The sequence below is a fragment of the Pungitius pungitius genome, chromosome 17 (genome assembly GCF_949316345.1).
Source record: "Pungitius pungitius chromosome 17, fPunPun2.1, whole genome shotgun sequence".
NCBI classification, from domain to species: domain Eukaryota; kingdom Metazoa; phylum Chordata; class Actinopteri; order Perciformes; family Gasterosteidae; genus Pungitius; species Pungitius pungitius.
Window position 1 is genome coordinate 3,210,121 of NC_084916.1, and position 19,636 is coordinate 3,229,756.

Here is a 19,636-nt window from a genome sequence, read left to right on the forward strand (position 1 = left end):
CGTTGTGATGGGGAAACGCTGAACGTGCAGTTTTAGGTGGTTTTCATGTTTGAAGCCAAGGTCGTCGCACTGAGAATACATTGCAATCCCTATTTTATGGATGGAGTCATGAATCAAGAGAATATTGTGAAGATGAATCAACAATTACAATGATCAATACTTTACTCTTCTAAGGTAGAAAGTGATGTAGTTTCATTAGTTTGGTTCTCCTAGATGTGCCGTCTATGTGACTCTGTCTTTTTTTTGGAGTGGTGAAATACTAGCTGCGATGTGATTCCCGTCAGTCACATGACCTCCACAGTCCAGTTGTCCTTCATCTGATGACTGATGACTTCTCTTGCAGGGGGCGCCGTCAGGGTCCAAACTGAAGAGGCCCACGTTCCACTCGAGTCGAGGCTCGCTGACTGGCGAGAACGGAGGAACGCCGCACTCCAGCAAACCCGCACGAGCCGGTGAGCCAATGATCACATGACGCTGTAGACTAGCGAAGCACATCAGTAGATCGTTTATTATCGCTCTATTAGCTCTTTTTCCTCCACGTGAAACAGCTCACGGCAGCATAGTGACATGAAGATGTTTAGGGAGACCTTCAATAGTGGAGCTAGAACACGTCAGCTCGTCTATTGAGTGCAGGTGAAAACCAATAGGATTCCTCCTCTGGGGACCAAGACTGTGAGAAATGAGTTGAGACTGAAGTGGTTGACCGAGCAGAGTGTCCACACTGGGATGTAGCGTCTCTTTGAGCTATAGCTAGCCGCTAGCGTGGCTAAAGCATTGTAGTGCACTAACTGTGGACCGTCTACCCACTAGATCCCAAACGAGGGGCGTCCACAGCCAGCGGGTCGGCCAGCCGGGCCGGCAGCCGAGCCGGCAGCCGAGCCGGCAGCCGCGCCAGCAGCCGGCGGGGCAGCGACGCCTCGGAGGCATCGGAGCTCCAGGACGCGCACTCGGTCTGCTCCGACGCCTCGGACACGCCGCGTCGCCCCGGGGCCAAACCCTCCAAGATTCCCACCATCTCCAAGAAGGCCCCCAGCCCCAAGAACCCGGGGTCCACCAAGAAATAACTCCAGCCACGGAGAAGCCGAAGCAGACCCGTTTCCTGGAGGGAGGACCACTTGATGACTCTTTTGTGTACAAGCGCTTCCGTCTCAGATCCATCCCCGGGGCTCAGCAGGGTTTGTGCACTGACTGACGTTTCCGGGGAAGAGGAGGAGATGAAGTCTCTTTCTCACTAAAAACCTGCACAAGGGGAGCAGCGCTCTGGTCTGGGAGTCCTCTTTTTGAAGCGACCCTCATTTTGCCTTCCAGTCTCCTGCTTTGTCTTTTAGAACCGAACGCAGAACCGACTGGACGTGATGCTGCCTTACTCGTACGCTCCGGTCCAGATGGGACAGAGCAGCCGCTTCATACCACACTGACACACAAATACACACAGGGAGTGGAACACGCCACCACCACAGATACAGAAACAAAAAAAGGAATAAAGAATTGCGGGTCATTATTTTTGCCTGTGGGCCGGACGCCTCAGCGACGAGTTTAAAAAGAAAATATGCAACGACCGCCATGTGGCCTCCTTCGGACTGGTTGGCGAGGAGAGCGGTGAGCTCAGCAGATCTGCAAAGCGCAGCCTCCACGCGTGGAGCCGCTCAGGAGGCCATGTCCGACGCACACACACACACACACACACACACCGGCCAGCCTGAGACCCGAGGACAAACACTCACACACACGGACTCGTCCCAGCCGCTGGAACATCCACACCAGCCTCGTGTGTGTGTGTGTGTGTGTGTGTGTGTGTGGCTGTGTGTGTGCGCGCATTTCACCAAAGGGCAGTGTGGTTTTGGGGGATTTACGACAGAGGCGACTCACCCAGCTAACAGCACATTACTGACAATATACGACACGTGAAACCTGACCCGACGTTCCACAACCAGCATGCACTAATCGTCTCTTCCTCTGCAGATCCTCCTTCATGTCGACGCGCACAGACACACACTCAAAGCGCTGTGTATTATCATTGTTACAGGAAATGATGGAGGTGGTTGACTCGGGTCACTGTATTGCAAAAAAGAAATGAATTTGCGAATGTCCGTTTAGTTTTTTCTTGTTTTCTGGTTAATTTATAATCCAGTTGAACTTTCATTTAGCTTGAAAGAAAATCTATTTATTTTTCTGTGTCGTGTCATATCACCTTATGCAGAGAGAGATTTAGTATTATGGTTAAAGAACATGTTGTTTTGTACATTACATCACTCACTCGGTTTCTAACCCTGGTGGCGGCCTTCTTTGTTCATGTTTCTTTCTTTTTGCTAATGACTACAATTCCCAGACCATGACCAAAGGGCTTTGCCCTTCAAGTCTAGAGAGAACTAAACTATATGAATGACAGGTGACCCTGGGCAGACGGGACCAATGAGAGCAGGTTTCCTCCCTCATGTCCCTCCCCCCTAGGCGCTTCTTCTACGCTCTTTTTCTAAAAAGTTGTCTCTGTGTGATCTCCGTCTAAGAGATGAAGTTTATGAAAAACAAATGAAATTACAGTAAGAAAGAAGACATCTTGAGGTGATTTTTTATTTATTTATTGTGTCTGAGGGGTGAGGGGGATTCTAGGAGACGAGTCCTCCGCCTTTTGATGCTGTTACTCGGTGTGATGCGACCACACGGAAGGAGGGTGTTAATGGACACAACGGTGTAAAACTCAAATTAAAACTATAAACATGTTTTGTTCTGTTTTTGTATTAAAAATATGCTTGCAATAAAACCCTCTTGTTTTTGAGTTCTGTTCGGTGCATCTGTGCAAATATGAAACCGCTTTTGGTGTGTGAACGTATGAGTGATGTTGATAATTGATGAATTGTTAAAGTTAAAATGATTTCCTCCCTCTAATCGAATCCTTGAGTTTGTTGAATAGTTCAGACACAAACCAACTATTTAAAAATGACTCCGAGGAACTTGACTAAATGAAAAGTGAATGTCTTTTTTTGTCTTTATTTATTTATTTACAGAATGGTCAGATGCTTTTATAAACATGTCAAACATTTGAATGGTTGGAAAGAATGTTTCACGTTGTATTTTCACCATGACTGCTGGTTTTAAATGGCGTGCTCACGTCACTGCTCATTCAACAAATACCATCAGTATGAATTTAATGAGTTGTGTGTATTTATCCTGCAGCAGGCTGTGAGGACGTCTCTAGGTGATCATCCTGCAGGGATCAGGGCTCATCCGTTCACTTTTACACAGGAAAAAGGTGCTGCAGGTTGAAAGGCTCTCTGATCATGTGAAATCTCTAACGTCTGGTTCCCTCGCAGCTCGTGTCCGCGGGAGACAGAGACTGAAAATAACTCGTGTCCTGTTGACTCGGTGGTTGCAGTGGAGACGATGACGTGTGAGTCCACCCCGTGCAGCTGGGTGCACACACTCCCTTTCTGCCCCCGTCCATCCGGCCCAGCGGTCGTCCCGGGCTTCCCTCCCCGCTGTAAGTTCACTCCTCAGCAGGCTGTAACTCGTGTTGAACTCTCTGTTCTTTCACCTCCTCCACACTATTGGACGTAAACTCCCCCCAGTTGCAGACACGCAGAGGGGGTGGGGGGGCAAACAAAGCGGGGCGGAGCGTTCATTCCTGGCATTCGGGACTCGCCCTTTTACCGAATGGAGCGTGGTCACTTTGGTTTCAGTGTTGTTCGTGCCTTTCAAAGTGACCACAAGTAGCCGAGGAAATGAGGACGCCAACACAGGCTGGGCCTCACTACTATATATGGATCACAGGGGGGCGATCAGTATTGGCTTGGGGGTCGTCACGCGTCTCAATGACAGCATTTAGGGGCGGGCCTAAGGCCGACTCACCGGGGACAGAAACGTAGATAAAGGTGGCAAACTCAGGTGCAACTGAACATAGATTATTGATGCATAGATTATTAATCCATAAAAGAAACATATTTATACTGGTACAAGTTCAGCAATAAATAAAACAGATTCATAAATGTGAACTGAGGCTGAAATAAAAGTATGATCTCACTATTGATAAAACTACAAGTAAAGTTAATGCTTTGGCAAAGAGCTTTGGTTTTTATTTTTGATTACATTTATTATTTAAGTTTAAGTTTAGATTTATAAGAAATATTTTAACTACTACTGTAAAAGAAATACAGCTGTTAAAAAGCACTTTGTGTGCAGTTCAATTCATGTACATTTTATTTTGTATAGCCCAAAAGCGCAAATTACAAATTAGCCTCAGAGGGCTTTACAGTCTGTACACATGCAACATCCTCTGTCCCGAAACCCTCACATGGGCACAGGAAAAACTCCCCAAAATATGAAAAAACTCTTCAATGGGGAATAAAAGGGAAGAAACCTTAGGGAGAACGTCAGAGGAGGGATCCCTCTCCCGGGATGGACAGACTGCAATGGATGTCATGTGTACAGAATCAACAATGTAAAAATGTACAATACATTCAAATCCTCTAACAGAAATGACCACTGACCATTTAAAGTTGTAATTGCTTCCCAGGACTAATAAATGTCTATTTATATGTAATGAGGTATACGTTTACGGCTAATTAGACCGTAGCACACTCTTTACTAATATGGTTAACTTCGAACTTCACCATGTTAACGTGAACATTTTTTCTGGATCCAATGATTTAATGTATTTCATAAAAATAAAAATGAACTTTAGTATTAACCAGAAGAAGTTTTAGTTAAACATTAGCCTGCCAAGATGCGAGAAACAGGAGAAAAGGGGCATAAAATGAGAGAAGTAAAAGAATGAATGATTCATTTATCACGTGATTGGCAGGTTTCACGTACTTACCTTTTGACTGAAAGGTGGCTTTTTGACTGGTCTCATACGTTGTTACTGTCACCGAGCAAAGGGACTCGCTTAGTTTAATGCAAGCACAGAATCTGAGGAGGAGGAGGAGGAGGAGAGAGACGAGGTCCCCCGGAGTGACCACTGGGAGGGGTGATGATGGGATGCAAGAAGGAGAGAGAAGTCTAAAGACTTGAAGGGCGAGAGGCGGAGGCCAAGAGGGAGGGAAACTCCCCGTCCCCAGTCCACTTATGAACAACTGATTCCTCTCTGAGCTCCACACAGGACGCCGCGCGCTCTCTGCTGCCACACATTTGAGGATAAACTGAGGATTTACAAAGGGACAATATTCTGGAGTTATTTCCTTAAGGACATCTGGAGCCCCAGATGTGTGGGTGGGGTGTGGCCTCTGGGTGGATGGTTAAACACTCCGAGATGACTGGATAAAAGCTTCCAGCAGGGACCGCTCCACAGGAAGTACCTCGCTCAGCGTTGACTCACTGCAGGTGTGAACTTCTCCTCCTGGTGAGGCCCCCGGGGGATCGGGGAGGAAACCCGATGACCGGGCTCTCCGGTTTCCCTCCGGTCGGGGGCACCTGCTCATCCCCCAAGTTGCTTTCCATCTCCAGAGTCCACGACTTCAAAAGCGCAGACGGATGGTCCACAGGGCATAGTTTGTCTGTATTCAAAACACTTTGGAGAGGCTTGTAATTATGCCCCCGCTCTCATTATCTCTGTTTCTTCTGCTGCACGACTGAGAGGTGAAGAGAGAAGTGGATCAGAGGCCGCCTTTTTCCTTTTCTTTTTTTTTTTTTTTTTTGTCAAGATTAGAGAAGGTAGAGGAGGGAGAGAGGAAGGCAAAGAGGGGAGGGAGAGATAAACAGAGGCAGTTTAAGGCGGTAAACACGTCGCGCTCCAGAGCCAGCGCTCCTCTAAACACAGCAGCGTAGATCACCAACCCGAGTGAGTGGAAACCCTGGGGGGGAAGATCCACCCCCACACAGAAAACCCATTATTTGTGAGATACCAAGAAAAGCTGCGTTTTCCGGCAGAGAAGAAGAGACGAGGACAAGCGGCCATGGACGTCTCCCACAGCTGCGCCTGTCTCTGCAGCGGGAGGAAGAGCAGGAGCCGAGTGCCCCCCCCCCCTCCGGCCACCTCCGGGCCCCACGGCCCGCTCCTCCCCCCCGGGGCCCTGCTCCTGCTGCTCCTCTGCCTCTCCCTGTGGAGCCAGCAGGCCGAGGCCCTGGTCCCCTCCAGCTTCAGGCGGCTCAGCGGGCGCGAGAAGAAGGAGATGCAGAAGGAGATCCTGTCCATCTTGGGCCTGCCGGGGCGACCCCGACCCCACCCGCCGCTACGGCCGCCCTCCTCCGCACCGCTCTTCATGCTGGACCTGTACCACGCCATGGCCGCTGACGGGGGGGAGGAGGAGGGCAACGAGATCGTGGTCAGCGGGCCCGGGGCGGGGAGGTTCGGGGGGACGGAGCGCTCGGCTCAGGTGAGCCACGCCGCCCTGCCCACCCTCAGCACGCACACGCCGCCGCTGGGCACCGTGGTCAGCGAGGCCGACACGGTGATGAGCTTCGTCAACCTGGGTGAGTGACCGACTGGACTCACTGGTACCTTCTAGAAGTTAGATCATTAAGTCAACTGTGTGCTTTGATGCAACTGCAGACGACTGTTTTGGTCCTAAAATGCATTATTTCATGGTTCTGATGAAGAACACAACCTTACGGTCAAAGCCACTGGTTTAGTTCTGTCTTTCTGTCGTTCCGATGCCGGGGGTCAGGTTTCGTTGAACTGGACGGCGCGGGCCAGCTGTGTGTTGCATGTTTATGGGATGGACGGATCAACTTCTCGTGGGATTTGTGGAAACTTGTCAGTGATCGTTCGTGTTGAGTGACGCAGCCCCTTGAACTTGAGCATTTTAGTCCATCCGCTCTGTACATTTCTAGAACCCCCCCCCCTTGACTGATGGAGGGTGATACAAGTACACAATCTGATTAGTAAACTTAAATGGAAACAATTTACAAGTTGTCCTGGAGGGTGCTTCCTGTTTACCATTCAAAAGGAGAAATAATACACATTACCACATAATGGCCTTAAACTATTTAACAAAAACACATTTATTCAAACCCTTTTTCCGACTACTTCCAGCTTCCTAAAGGTTAATAATTGGGTTTTGGACCAGTTGCTCCACAATCAATCAACCACAGTAAATATAATTGATATTTACTTGTATAAATAATATTGTTAAACGTTTCCACCCAGATCCTGTGTGTGTTTGTGCTTCTGGCCTCACTGATAAAAAGGAAACATCCTCTTCTCAATGGCTTCCTTCCTCCAGCTCCTCTGGTATGAAACCATCTGCACCCGGTGCACCGTGGGAAGCGTCTCCTCCCCCAGCTGCAGAGACAACATGTCATCATCCAATCATCCCATAATATGCTTTAAGATTTGATGTTATATTTGCATACAGTATGTCGTATGCCTCACTCAGTAAGTCCTCCATTTAAAGAAAAGCACATGACCTGATGGTTTCCCCCCCCCCCCCCCCCCACAACTATTTTGTGCTGAAAGGCAGCTCTTTACTTACCATTTATAATTTTGCTGGTAACCGTGTTATAAAAGCAAGAAGGAACTTGAGGCAGTACTTTATCTTCAATGATGTAACCGTTCATGGGTTGCCTGACTACACCCTGCTTTAATAATGCACCCCCCCCCCGTGACTCGCTGTCAACCAATCAGAACGCTGGATTTCATCTACCCGTGTTATAATGTCAAATAACATATTGTGATTGTTTATGGTTGAGCTTAATTAGATGAATCAATATTAATTAGATGATCGTATCTGAAAAGTAACAAATGGTCAAATAAATACAATGAATTAAAATGGAATATTGGATATAACAATTGAGTAAAGTAAAACAGCACAGTAATTCTAAATGTTATCTTTTATGCTTCCCACAGCCTTTATTTTGTCACTAATCCGTAAGTGTAGTTCATGTGTGTTGAATTAAACAGTCAACAGTCGTGGGTGTGAGTTTGGCTGGTTAGAAGTAAACGTCCCACAACACAAACCGAGAGGAGCGAGATGGAAATACTGCAGTGGGGAGGGACTAAAAATACCAGCAGGGCTGCAATTAGTGGTGTGTGTGCGTGCGTGTGTGTGCGCGTGCGCGCGCCGTGGTTCAGGGCACAACGTGTCTCTAATTACTGGTGTGTGTGTCTGTGTTCTCCCGCTCATTTACATATCATATATATATATATATAAAATATATTGTTAACATAAAGAAATCGTATCAAACATAATCTAGAGGGTATTTTATCTAACAGAATGCATATTAACGGGAGTTTAACATAAACTAAAATAAATTACAAAAGCGTAAGGGTTTCACTGCCGGGTGGAGGGCTGAGCGCTGATCTTGATCGCATCCCGCCCGGTTGTGCAGCGCCTCTCGAGGATCTGTGCGGCCCAGAAAATGGTCCAGGAAGCCTTTTGTAGCGCAGACACACTCATCTGTAACCAGGAGACACACGCTGCATGCACCCAAACGCATGGAGCAACAAACACCAGAGGTGGGGGACCTAACAGTATACAAATGATGTTCTTTTCAAAGAGAATTACAGTTTGTACCAAACATGTTCCTGTGAGGATGAGCTTTGATGGTTTAACGAGGACTGATTCAATGCTACTCACCAGATTACACTTTATAGCTTATCGTTTTAGATTTAAAACTACTACTCCGCACAGAACTACTTTTAGACCACTTTTATTTGGGTGACTTGTTGTTCCTCAGTCAAGGACTGAACACCTCCCCCTTCACACCTTCACTCCTCCGCCTCTCTTCCTTCATCTGAACTCAAACTGCTCCACCTGTGAATGTCACACCTCGCCATCCGACACGTTATCACACTTCTATTTGTATCAGTCTGCTTTGAAGATGCACCGAATAGAACTGTTTCCATCCCCCTCTCTCTGCAGTGGAGCAGGAGCGTGACCTCCTGCAGCCTCGTCCCTACTGGAAGGAGTTTCGTTTCGATCTGACCCCCCTCCCTCAGGGCGAGACGGTGACGGCGGCAGAGTTCCGTATTTACAAGACGCTGACGATGGGCCAGAGGGCCAACAGAACCCTGCACATCTCCGTGTACGAGATCCAGCGCGAGAGCAGGCACAGGTCTCACTCACCCTCCACCTTCAGTGTGAACATTTCAAAAAAAGTAGTTTGCTGAATGAGAGAATGAATTTGAAACTTTACGTGTGTGTTGTCGTACTTGGAACCACAAGATGGCACCACGGGATCAGCAGCTGATTGTTTCTGGTGCTGTGACTTCTCTCCTTTCTGATGATCTGGCTCACTTTTTAAAAAAGTGTTTTTATAAACGTGAGTAGACTGGACTAGACTAGAGTCTAACTCACAAAGAATATTGAATATACATTTAGTCAAACTTCCAGATGGATGCAATCACAGTCGATTGCAAAATTGGGGGGAAATCCAGTTTCAATGATTTGGATCGATAAGTTGGGGTGTGGCCTTGACCTTAATAGCATCCTTCAGACGGACTGAAAAGGTTTAAACCGATGTTCATCTCCCAGTAATGTCAGGTGAAAGTATGCGAATAGAAAGGCCTTTGGGCACTAAGAGAAATGCATCTTTCTGATGGCGAGATGTAATCTAAACACTCAAAGAGTGTGACGTTCACATCAGATTACGTAGTAATAATTAGCTGGATTGTAAGAGTGAAAGTGCTTTTTCCTCTGACGTCATGTCCTGCCTTCGGTCCAGGGAACCCGAGCTGGTTCTGCTCGACATGCAGTCGGTGCCCGCAGCGCAGGAGGGCTGGTTGGCCTTCGACGTCACCTCGGCCTCCAACCACTGGCTCCTCCACCCCCGCAGCAACCTGGGCATACGTCTCTACGTGGAGACAGAGGAGGGTGGGTACCTGCCCCTTTGTGATTGGTGTCATGTTTCTGGCATCAAAATGAATTGTAGCGCTCCATAAATAATAATGGTGCTGCTGGGATCTCTGACCCTCTCCCAGACCGCTCCCTGTCTGCAGGCTGGATCGGGCTGGTGGGCCGCAAGGGCCCCCGCTCCAAACAGCCCTTCATGGTGACCTTCTTCAGGGAGAGCCAGGTCCCGTGTCGGCCGCCTCGAGCCGTCAGACCACATCCGCCCCGCAAGAAGAAACCCAAATACGACCTCCCGGTCCCCAGCATCCACAGTGAGTCATTTCATCCTATTGCATCGAAGCCTCAAGATATCAGCAAATCATGTCATAAAAATCCATGTGTGAATTCTAACATCTGATGAAATGAGACAACGTCAATGTTTGATTTTAAAATCCAAATCTAATCTAAAATGTAGTTATGTATGTTGTTTTAAAACATATTTATAAAATAATAAAATTGTAGTGTATATATTTTGAATGTGAATGAAATATTCACTTTGAGCTTAGCAAATGTTACCTTCTTCTGGCTCAGATCGGAGTCCTGCAAACAGCGGAGGTCAGGCCTGTAAGAAGCACGAACTCTACGTCAGCTTCAGTGACCTGGGATGGAAGGTCAGCGCTCCATTCCACTTCTTTGCTTCTTCATTTATTTTAAATTAAAAAGTCCTGTTATGTTGAAATCAGCTGATCAAAGGTCAAGGTGTATGTAATACATTTCGGAAAGTCATCGTATAGAAAAAAGAAAACACAAAGTGTAGTATGTCAAACAGTAGTTGTATAATATTACATATTATGGTGTTTTGTAGTGAATTAAGTAATTTCTGTTGAAACTTCTCATGTACCAAAGAGACAGTGTATAGATTATGGCCCATATCAACCGCTTTTTGTTTTGTATTAAAACTAAGAAATGAGGTTTAAAAAGTTATTTACACGCAACTTTCTCCAACCCATAACACGTTATACAAATTCTCATTTTTTGCTTATTCTTTTATTGTCATTGTTTGAAATATCCAAGTGCTGGACAATTTAGAGCTATTTTATATTTAAGTATGAAAGGTGGAGGCTCCCTGTGGGCCAGTGGAGAGCAGGGTGATCCGATCGCAGTAACGATGTGTGGTAAACTTCCGTCATCAGGGGGTCAATGATGTCATGTTGTGTTTTTCTCAGTTGCATCGGTACATTTCTCCAATCATCCTCGACATTTGCAAAAACACTGGATTACCTGCAAAAGCTGTAGTTCATCTTTCAAAAGTAACATGTCAGTCAAGCAGTGTACTCTGGAGGTTTAATGTAAGTTACACCTGTGTGTATGTGGGATAGAGTGCATTCAGGCCTTTTCCGTTTGTACTGTAATTTGTTGAGGCCTGTCATTGCGATACAGAAAGTAGAAATGTGAGCCGTAGGGAAGGCTGCACACGCAGTGCTGACTTCATACAACGCCACCGATTCTCATCCACATCACAAATATCTGCTCGTGCGATGCAGCATGCAAAGAATCTTTACAGTTATGGAAATGTAAAGAAATGCGCTTGACATATTATGAAAACTTGTTCAACCATTTTGCATGTTAAGACTTGCGATGAACTGATGCCTCAATGTTGTGGGGGTGAGACTAACAGAATATATTTTGATCAACATCACATAAGCAATCGATAATGTAGGAAACAGGAGAGAATTGTACATAATAATTTGCCACTTGTTCAAAGAAATGAGAAACTGCTTTTTTGACAAGTGACGCATTGAACAGGTAGTTCTGGGACTTTCAATTCTGAGAAATGTACCAAAGTGACTGAGAAAAACCGTAATAGCGCTTTAATAATGAACAGTCCATTTACCATCCTTTGCTGTTCACATCCAATTATATTGTCTTGATTCTGCCTTTAACCACGTTTCTGTGTTCTGGCCCAGGACTGGGTTTTGGCCCCCACTGGATATTCAGCTTACTACTGTGATGGAGAGTGTTTTTATCCTCTGGGCTCCTGCATGAACGCCACAAACCACGCCGTCATCCAGCAAGTGGTCAGTACCGTAACCCTGCACACTTAACACTTGCTGAAATACGTAAACTCCTACTATTAACTGGTGATATGTTACATTTTGCAAGCACTGGACCCTGCGCAGTATTAACATCCCACCATTCATTGAGCTAATGAAGACAACACTCATGGGGGAGCGCTCAGAGGTCCCACGTTGTTGTTGATCTGGACTGCGTCTCACTTGCAGGTCCATCTCCTGAAGCCTGACGAGGTTCCAAAGGCCTGCTGCGCCCCCACCAAGCTCAGCCCCATCTCCGTCCTGTTCTACGACGACAACAACAACGTCATCCTCAAAAAACACCGCAACATGGTGGTGAAGACATGCGGCTGTCTCTGAGAGACATCTACGCACTGGATGCCAGATTAAAAAGAAAGTGGACTTATGGTTGAACGAAACATTTAAAGACGTTGGGCTGCACTACTCAGCCAAATTATTAAGTAAAGCCAGGTCCACATCGATCTTCTGCAACATACTGATCAGTGTATGATTACAATTGAAAGGGCATTCTGGGGTGTACTTATCGTTTGATGCTTTTTCATAACATTTTAAATAAACTGCCACTCTTTGTAGCCCAACAGGAGTTGAGTGCACAGATAACATGTTAAAAATCAGGTGAGAAGACCAGTAACATAATATACATTGTTCCATTTATTAAAACGGGGTCAAAAGAAGAAAAAAAAACAGCAAATGTGTTTATCTGCTAGTGACCGAAAAGAGGATTAAACATCAGGGCCAACGAGTCTTCTCTCGAGTTTAATTGGATGGTTTTATGTCAAGACTGTTGGGGAAACATACAGAAACCAACATTAAAAATGAGCCAAAGTAGAATAATTTGGGGGCTGCTTTAACGTGAGGTACTGATGGACAACTGTGGAGCAGCAGCACAGTCTCTTCTTTTTGGATAACTCGATCAACAAGACTGTATTTTTCCATTTTGAACTTCTACAAGTGAAAATAAAATGTTACATGGAACTCCACAGCAGAGTGACAAAACTTTTACAGCCAACGTTATCAAAGATATGCGTGCAAATTTTGGTTATGTAAGTGACATTTTGCCCTGGCCATCGAGGCACCGTAGCAAACTAAACATTGAAATATCTAAGGACTTGTATGGCGCAACATCACACAAGACGTTTGTCCAATGCATGAATATTGAGCTACCTGCTTTACGCAAATAGATCTGACCTTGCATAGCTCGACAAACGTACCCATGCAGAACTATGTGCGCACACTTTTGTCATCCTTTGTATAAAGTTGGGGTTCTGGTTGTGAAATCTACTTAACCACATATTCAAAAAATAGTTGTCTTTTTTTTCCATACTTCTGCCATTAATTAGTCACAAGATCCTTTTATTCAGTGTTAGCAGGCAGGTCCCCTCCCCCATGTGGAATAGCAAGGTAGTTGTACATAATAAATATAAAAAATGGGGTGCTGGTGTACTTTGTGCCCCCGTCATTGATGTTTTCTCTTACACAGCACGTCCCAACAGGCTGCCCATGAACACCTACGGGTGCCAGTAGTCATCCTTCAGACGCAGTGATTCAAGGTTTAGTCCGTGGTTGGTGTGTATCTGGAAACAATTATTTTAGTGGAATGCTGTGACATTAAAAACCGACTGAGGTAACATCCCTTCATAAAGTTTGTTTCATCACCACTGGAACCAGGCTCGTTGCGTAGAAAAGTTGCAATACGGCTTAATTTTATTGATCGGAGCATCAATGCTGAGGTTTATAGTAAATGGTAGGGGAAACTATGCAGGTGATCATGTACTTGGTGTTATAGCACACGTTAGCTCATTCAAGTAATAGTTACCTACCTAGTACAATTTTTAATTCAGCCTTCCTTAAAACAATGTAAAGGAATGTGCGCCCCAGACACCAATAGATTTATTATGTTTGGCTATGAAAAATATTTCAAATCAGTTAATCTTCCAACGCTAGTAAAGCAAGACGGTGTTAGCCTGGTTCCACCAATTCACCCCCTCAAATTGCACCTATTATATTATCAGGCTTTGATCTCACCAGGTCCAGTCCGCAGTTCTTTATGCTTGAACATCAACCAGCTCCGGGGGCATAGGGGACTTGGGGTGTTTGCTCTCAAAGTGCTGCTTGAAGGTTTTGGGGTCGGGCATCTGTGTCTGAAAAAAAATAAAGAGAATCATGGTTTTAATCCATTTTATCTTGTGGTCATTACATGAGAAACAACAACCACAATATGACTGATTAGTCATGCAAATGCCATCCATAACAAACAAAAGTGTCATTTATATTAAGTTAGGCTGGGCAAAATCTAGATTTTATTGGCGTGATTATGCAAACATTTATACACAAGTGCAGCTTCTAAAATTAGCCTGTGCCGAATAACATTTTTCAGAAAATCCGATGTCAAATAAAATATTACTTTTAAAAAAGGGACAATCCCAAATAAGACTAGCTTTCACAATGCAGCTATAGCTTGTATAACCATGGTTACAGAAGAAATATGAGGAGGTTAAATGCAATTTTTAGAGTCAACAATTAACTTAAGCTTATGTCTGACTGGAGAACACGTGAAGAACATGCCAACTCCACCCAGGCCGAAGGGGCTTGGGCTTGGTGGTATACTGGTTTCAAGACCGTACAACATTTTCAGACAGTCATAGCCGCAATTAAAAAAAATATATATTAATCACATTGCAAAAGTCAGAGTATGGAAGTAAATCTGTGCCATCGGGGGTTGAAATAAAAAGGTGATTGAATTTCTAGCACAGAATATTTATGCATTGAAATTATGTACCTGAATGTTTTTCAACCTTTTTCTTTCAAGATCCGATGACACAGATTTACTGTGTCACAGAAATGGAGGTTACAATATTTAACCCAAAAAATTTCAACCTTGGCACACCAACATCCAGGACACTAAGGAAGAGCAATCGATTCTAGATTCAAGATCAGGAGCGTGCGTCAAGCTAAAGGAGCGAGCACCCAAAACACCTTCGGCTTCGGATTGTAGACATGTCCAATAATAACGGGGCTTTAACTCTTCTTTATGCCATCAGTGTGGTTTGTGTCTGTAAGATTCCGTAATAGACAGCTGACATTTGTACATTAACTGTGTTGGACATGAACTAAGCAGAAGTTAAACGAGAGCGTACAGCCGCTCACAATACGCCTCTTCTTCTAGTTTTGAATTCATTTAATGATGCTGAGATCCTTGGACAAGCTGTTAGGAGTGATTGGCGGAGTTTTGAAAACCAGGAACGCGCTTGAAGAGGCAGATGAGCCGCTGTATCGTAGTGGGGGGGGGGGGGGGGGGCAGCGGCAGCGGCTTTAACGGAGCGCGCAGACACATAAACCCGACAGGACATGCAGGAATAACCGCAGTAGCGTCGGTGGAAGGATCCTTTTTCACAGCGGCACAAGCCGATCTCAGTTGGGTATTAAGCGGCATTCAAAGTCCACGTAACGTTAAATGAGTCTTCATGACCATGGGTAAACTTTATTGAGGATCTGGCGCAAGTAGAGCAGAGTCTTAAATAAAGGGCTGTACGTCTTAATGCGAGGCTTTAGAATTTATCTCAAAGGGATCCTGTATTTGCTCATAAAGTCTGAAACGAGAACCCATTTTTCAGTGACGGTGTTACGTGCCTACTGGTTTGGCTGGGGGGGGGGGGGGGGGTGTTTTCCCCCGGCAGGAAGGTGTTGTCTTCCTCCGTCACTTGAGTCGTCACACATTTGCAAACATATTGTGCTGAAAATGTTCAAAAATGCATCCCATATCCATTGCAGCGATTACGATTGTATAAGTGAGCACTACGTCACTGCCACGTATGAAGAAATACATAAAAGAACATTCATTAAAAGTTCGCCACAACCGGGATTTGAACCGTGTCGCGAAAAATAACATTGTCCCACAATGCGGCTGCGCTACACACTCGGCCAATCGAGCTTATAGGATTTTGGCTGATTTGTATAGTTGTAATAAAGTTGTATATTGTCAGTGGCAAGCAAACGTTTTGGTTCAGGGTGAACATTATATGTTCTTCTTCATACGTTGCCACACTGATGGCATAAAGAAGAGTTAAAGCCCCGTTATTATTGGACATGTCTACAATCCGAAGCCGAAGGTGTTTTGGGTGCTCGCTCCTTTAGCTTGACGCACGCTCCTGATCTTGAATCTAGAATCGATTGCTCTTCCTTAGTGTCCCAGATGTTGGTGTGTCATGGTTGAAATTTTTTGGGTTAAATATTGTAACCTCCATTTTTTGCGGTGTTTTAATGTTGAAAATCATTCAGGTACATAATTTCAATGCATAAATATTCAGTGCTAGAAATTCAATCACCTTTTTATTTCAACCCCGATGGCACAGATTTACTTCCATATCAGAGCTAGTTGTCTTGCGTGTATCAAGATCGATTCATGGTTAGACTGTACATTTATAAACTGACACCGCCGTACTACAGCTCGCCCGCTATCACAAGAAGAAAACAGCTAACTTTAATTGAGGTTGCAGTGACACAGGAAGTATTAGTATTGGGTGAAGGTGAAAGGAAACGCTTTAACGATGCATTCTGATGTAAACTTGTAAAATGTAGACATTTGAACGAATCTGGATAAGAGGGAATTGTGACCCATGTTTAACAGAGCTTATAATGAAAATGACGTAATACAAATTATCATCAACAGTTCTAAAACCTCGAAATTTAAAATATTTGACTGATCACCATTGACTTTGGAATGGTTAATAATCTGGTCTATAAAATAAAAAACAATGACAAACACATGAATTCATCAGATTCAATAAATAACTTTAAAAAACTAGTAATATTATTTACCAGAGAAAAAGTAACCCAGATTACAAATCAGATCAGCAACCTGCGTACTCACCCTGCAGACAGGACAGGTGTGGACCAGCGCGACCTTCGCTGCAGTCTTCTGGTCAGCAGCCATGCCTTTCTTCTTCTCCGCTGCCTTCTTTGCGTTCTTCTGCTGAGACTGAATCTTCTGCTGCCCACGAGCCATGGCCCTCAACTTTGAACTACAGGAATAAAAAAATATCATGGATTACTTTTATGGCCAAGATCGTAGATGACACACACATCAGTAGACGACTTAACCCATTCGGTTATGTCTAAATGCAAGGTGGAATATTGACACCAGCAATACGTTTAGGGTGTGATGAGTGTAAGTGATGAATGAAGTGTGAATTTACGCAGTCTGAAAAAAAAAAAAAAAAAAATCATACCAGATGTTCGTGTTTTTTTTAAAGCAATATTTAGATATTGAAATCCAAATATGATTATTGGTACTTTCCCACAATGTAAAAAATCTAAATTTGTTTAAATTATTCATCTCTGAAGATAAAATCAATGGTAAAAAATGATTTACACACAGCTTTTGGTCAGAAACTGTTTCACGTGATTTTGGCTGTGCTCATTAGCTCAGAGCAGAGAAATTATAATTTTAAATCTATATTTTTATCTACAAAACTCTGAATGCAACATTGTGGAAGACTACTAGTTTAGTGAGGAAGAACTTGACTAGCCTACACAGAGCCCATCCAACGCCTTTGATAGTAAATAGACGGTCGATTTTAAATCTGGTATTATAATAAAAATCGACTGGCTATATAATTTAGATTTTTGGAGAGTAAGTTTTGGGGAGACTAGAGGGAGAGCTACTTGTACTACTTATTAAATGAGTTACATCAGATGTAGGCCTCCTTCTCCTTTTCTTGAAATGTAATTGAGATCTAACATAAAAAGGCTTCATTTAATTCGTGCATGTAATGCCCTGCATATGCGGGGGCACATGTGACCTGGAAAGAGAAATCCAACACGCTGACGTTAGAATCGCCGTTATGATTCAACGGCTGGACGCTAGCTTTAGCACACCTGCGGCAGTCAATAATAATACATATTAGAGCAACTTGGCACGTTAAAGACTACAGAGCACGACTCAAACATAGTCACACGTTAGATCTCTATTTCACAACAATAGCAACATTAGCTCGCGGTTGTCCATCAAGCAGAACCACCGTTAACGTGGAGTTTCCCTTTTAACACAACTCGTCTTGCAACTGACGTTATTTCCTCTTGTGTGCGGAGGTTGCCGTCATTCACTCTGTTGTTTTACTAAACATAACTTTCTTAAAACGACTATCTAACATTAGACTGGTAGCATTATCCAAACAGGCCTTTAGTTGACCGGCACCGCCTTACTGACGCGGCTAGCTTGAGGTAGCTAGCGAAGCTAACCGGGCTCGTGAGTCCCACTTACGACGCAGCACGACGTTGTGACCACGTAAAAAACATTTAGAATAGTATACACTGTTACATAACCCAGTTAAAAATAACGACTGTTTTAATAAAGATAGATTAATTCGTTTAGCGGTGGATTTACCTTCGAGATTGGACTCTCTCTTTGCTCTATTGTCGGTCTATTTTTTCTTTTTTACCGGTGAAACATCAAAGAAGGTTTTAAGCGTCGCGTCCAGTTAAAATCTGCTGGAGAATCGAGCAGCGCCGCCAGCAGGACCGGAGCCGAACATCTGGACCGGCCAGTCCTCATCTGACAGACAGCACAAAAATAAATTTAGCAAAACATTTAGCTATGACCACAGATTTCTAAATTACACTTAATCTGAATGTAATCTTCCTGGAAAGTTGTTGCAGTTTCTTCTCTTACCTACATTTCTACAGGCACTATACTGCGTGATGAAAAGAGAGTAAAATTGCAGCTGACAGAGAAGCCAGTTTTTTTTAAAAGAATTAAAAGTTAGACTTGTTCTGCAACAGTCATGGCTTTTTACAATGTAGACATTGACAGATTTGAATCATGCACATTTGGCAACTTAAAACAGGTGTTGTGTTTAGTCTCATGCATGAGAGAAGACCCCACAGATAGAAAGGATGGTCCTCAATGTTTATACAGTGATGCAAGTCAGAGAATTCCAAACCATTAAAAACACACAGCCTCTAAATATGCAGTTAATTATGCAGACGTTCAAATGAAAAGTCCACATCAAGAAATACATTAAAGCCCCAGTCTCACCTGCCTCAGCAGAGTAACCTCTCAGCTGGCTGCATTATCTTGAAAGCTGCAGAGCTTTTGATATACAAGAACAAGGAAATACACTTCTTTCCATTCACAATGTACAATGTAACAATGTGACAATGCAACAATGTAACCGTGCAACCAAATAGGAGAATTAAAGTGGTACTCTTACATTAGATCTCTGTAATTTAAAGCTCCAATAAAGCTCTTAGTAAATGAATTAAGACCAGATAATCATTGGTCTATTGATCTGTTTTAAACACACCCTGGACCTGGTTCTGGTGATAGAACATTTAACAGTGCTTTATAAAACTAGATTATTGTCTTATATACCTGGATTTACCAATATCTTCGGAAAATACACGTTACAGATGCAGATATTTGTCTCCTACACCTGCTTCAAATCAAATCTCTGTGTTAAGTGTTTCTATCTTTTTAATGAGACTGTGTTAAATTGTTTATGATTATTTCTCATCATAGTCAAACTTAATATTTAATGGAGCTGACCTCTTGTTTTGAAAGTAAAAATCTTAAAAATAAATCACAAGACCAAGTTCTGAGGGATCTACAAAATGGACAGTGTAGTTGGCAGAAAATACAATTTTAGAAATTCAAAAGTGCAACAACTTTACACTCAGCTCCCTAAATTACGATTAATATTCAAACTTCCATTTGGTTTGTAAAATGGTCTACATTTATAGATCTACTTATACAGTACCAGTATAGTTTGGACAATTTTCGTTCAAATTTTCATTCAATGGTTTTGCTTTATTTTTCTACTTTATAGATTAATATTGAAA

At 43.8% G+C, this 19,636-nt stretch overlaps 3 protein-coding genes across 23 annotated transcripts in view; 2 read left to right on the plus strand and 1 right to left on the minus strand.

Annotated features, from left to right (window-relative positions):
- macf1a (microtubule actin crosslinking factor 1a) overlaps positions 1–2,886 on the plus strand; it is a 152,924-nt gene extending 150,038 nt beyond the window's left edge. For all 20 annotated transcript variants that reach the window (XM_062558576.1, XM_062558577.1, XM_062558578.1 and 17 more), the window contains 2 exons: positions 344–452; positions 811–2,886. In XM_062558576.1, coding sequence (XP_062414560.1) covers positions 344–452; positions 811–1,064 — 363 coding nt within the window. In that variant the 3' untranslated portion in view covers positions 1,065–2,886. The remainder of the gene's footprint in view (positions 1–343; positions 453–810) is intronic.
- A 701-nt stretch (positions 2,887–3,587) lies between these two features.
- Positions 3,588–13,191, plus strand: bmp8a (bone morphogenetic protein 8a). 2 transcript variants are annotated; one of them, XM_062558585.1, is made up of 8 exons: positions 3,588–3,709; positions 5,977–6,405; positions 8,796–8,988; positions 9,598–9,746; positions 9,854–10,036; positions 10,296–10,375; positions 11,672–11,782; positions 11,987–13,191. In XM_062558585.1, exons 1-8 carry the CDS (start codon positions 3,652–3,654, stop codon positions 12,134–12,136), a joined length of 1,353 nt encoding a protein of 450 aa, XP_062414569.1. In that variant the 5' UTR covers positions 3,588–3,651; the 3' UTR covers positions 12,137–13,191. The 2 variants fall into 2 exon arrangements, with proteins under 2 accessions (XP_062414569.1, XP_037331055.2); XM_037475158.2 differs by lacking the exon at positions 3,588–3,709 and having other exon boundaries at positions 4,871–6,405.
- On the minus strand, positions 12,431–18,453 carry zgc:91910 (Zinc finger protein 706-like). Its single transcript, XM_037475161.2, has 4 exons — positions 18,183–18,453; positions 16,668–16,818; positions 13,823–13,938; positions 12,431–13,371 (listed from the first exon to the last, which is right to left on the minus strand). Exons 2-3 carry the CDS (start codon positions 16,800–16,802, stop codon positions 13,843–13,845), a joined length of 231 nt encoding a protein of 76 aa, XP_037331058.1. The 5' UTR covers positions 16,803–16,818; positions 18,183–18,453; the 3' UTR covers positions 12,431–13,371; positions 13,823–13,842.
- Between the last annotated feature and the right edge of the window lie 1,183 nt (positions 18,454–19,636).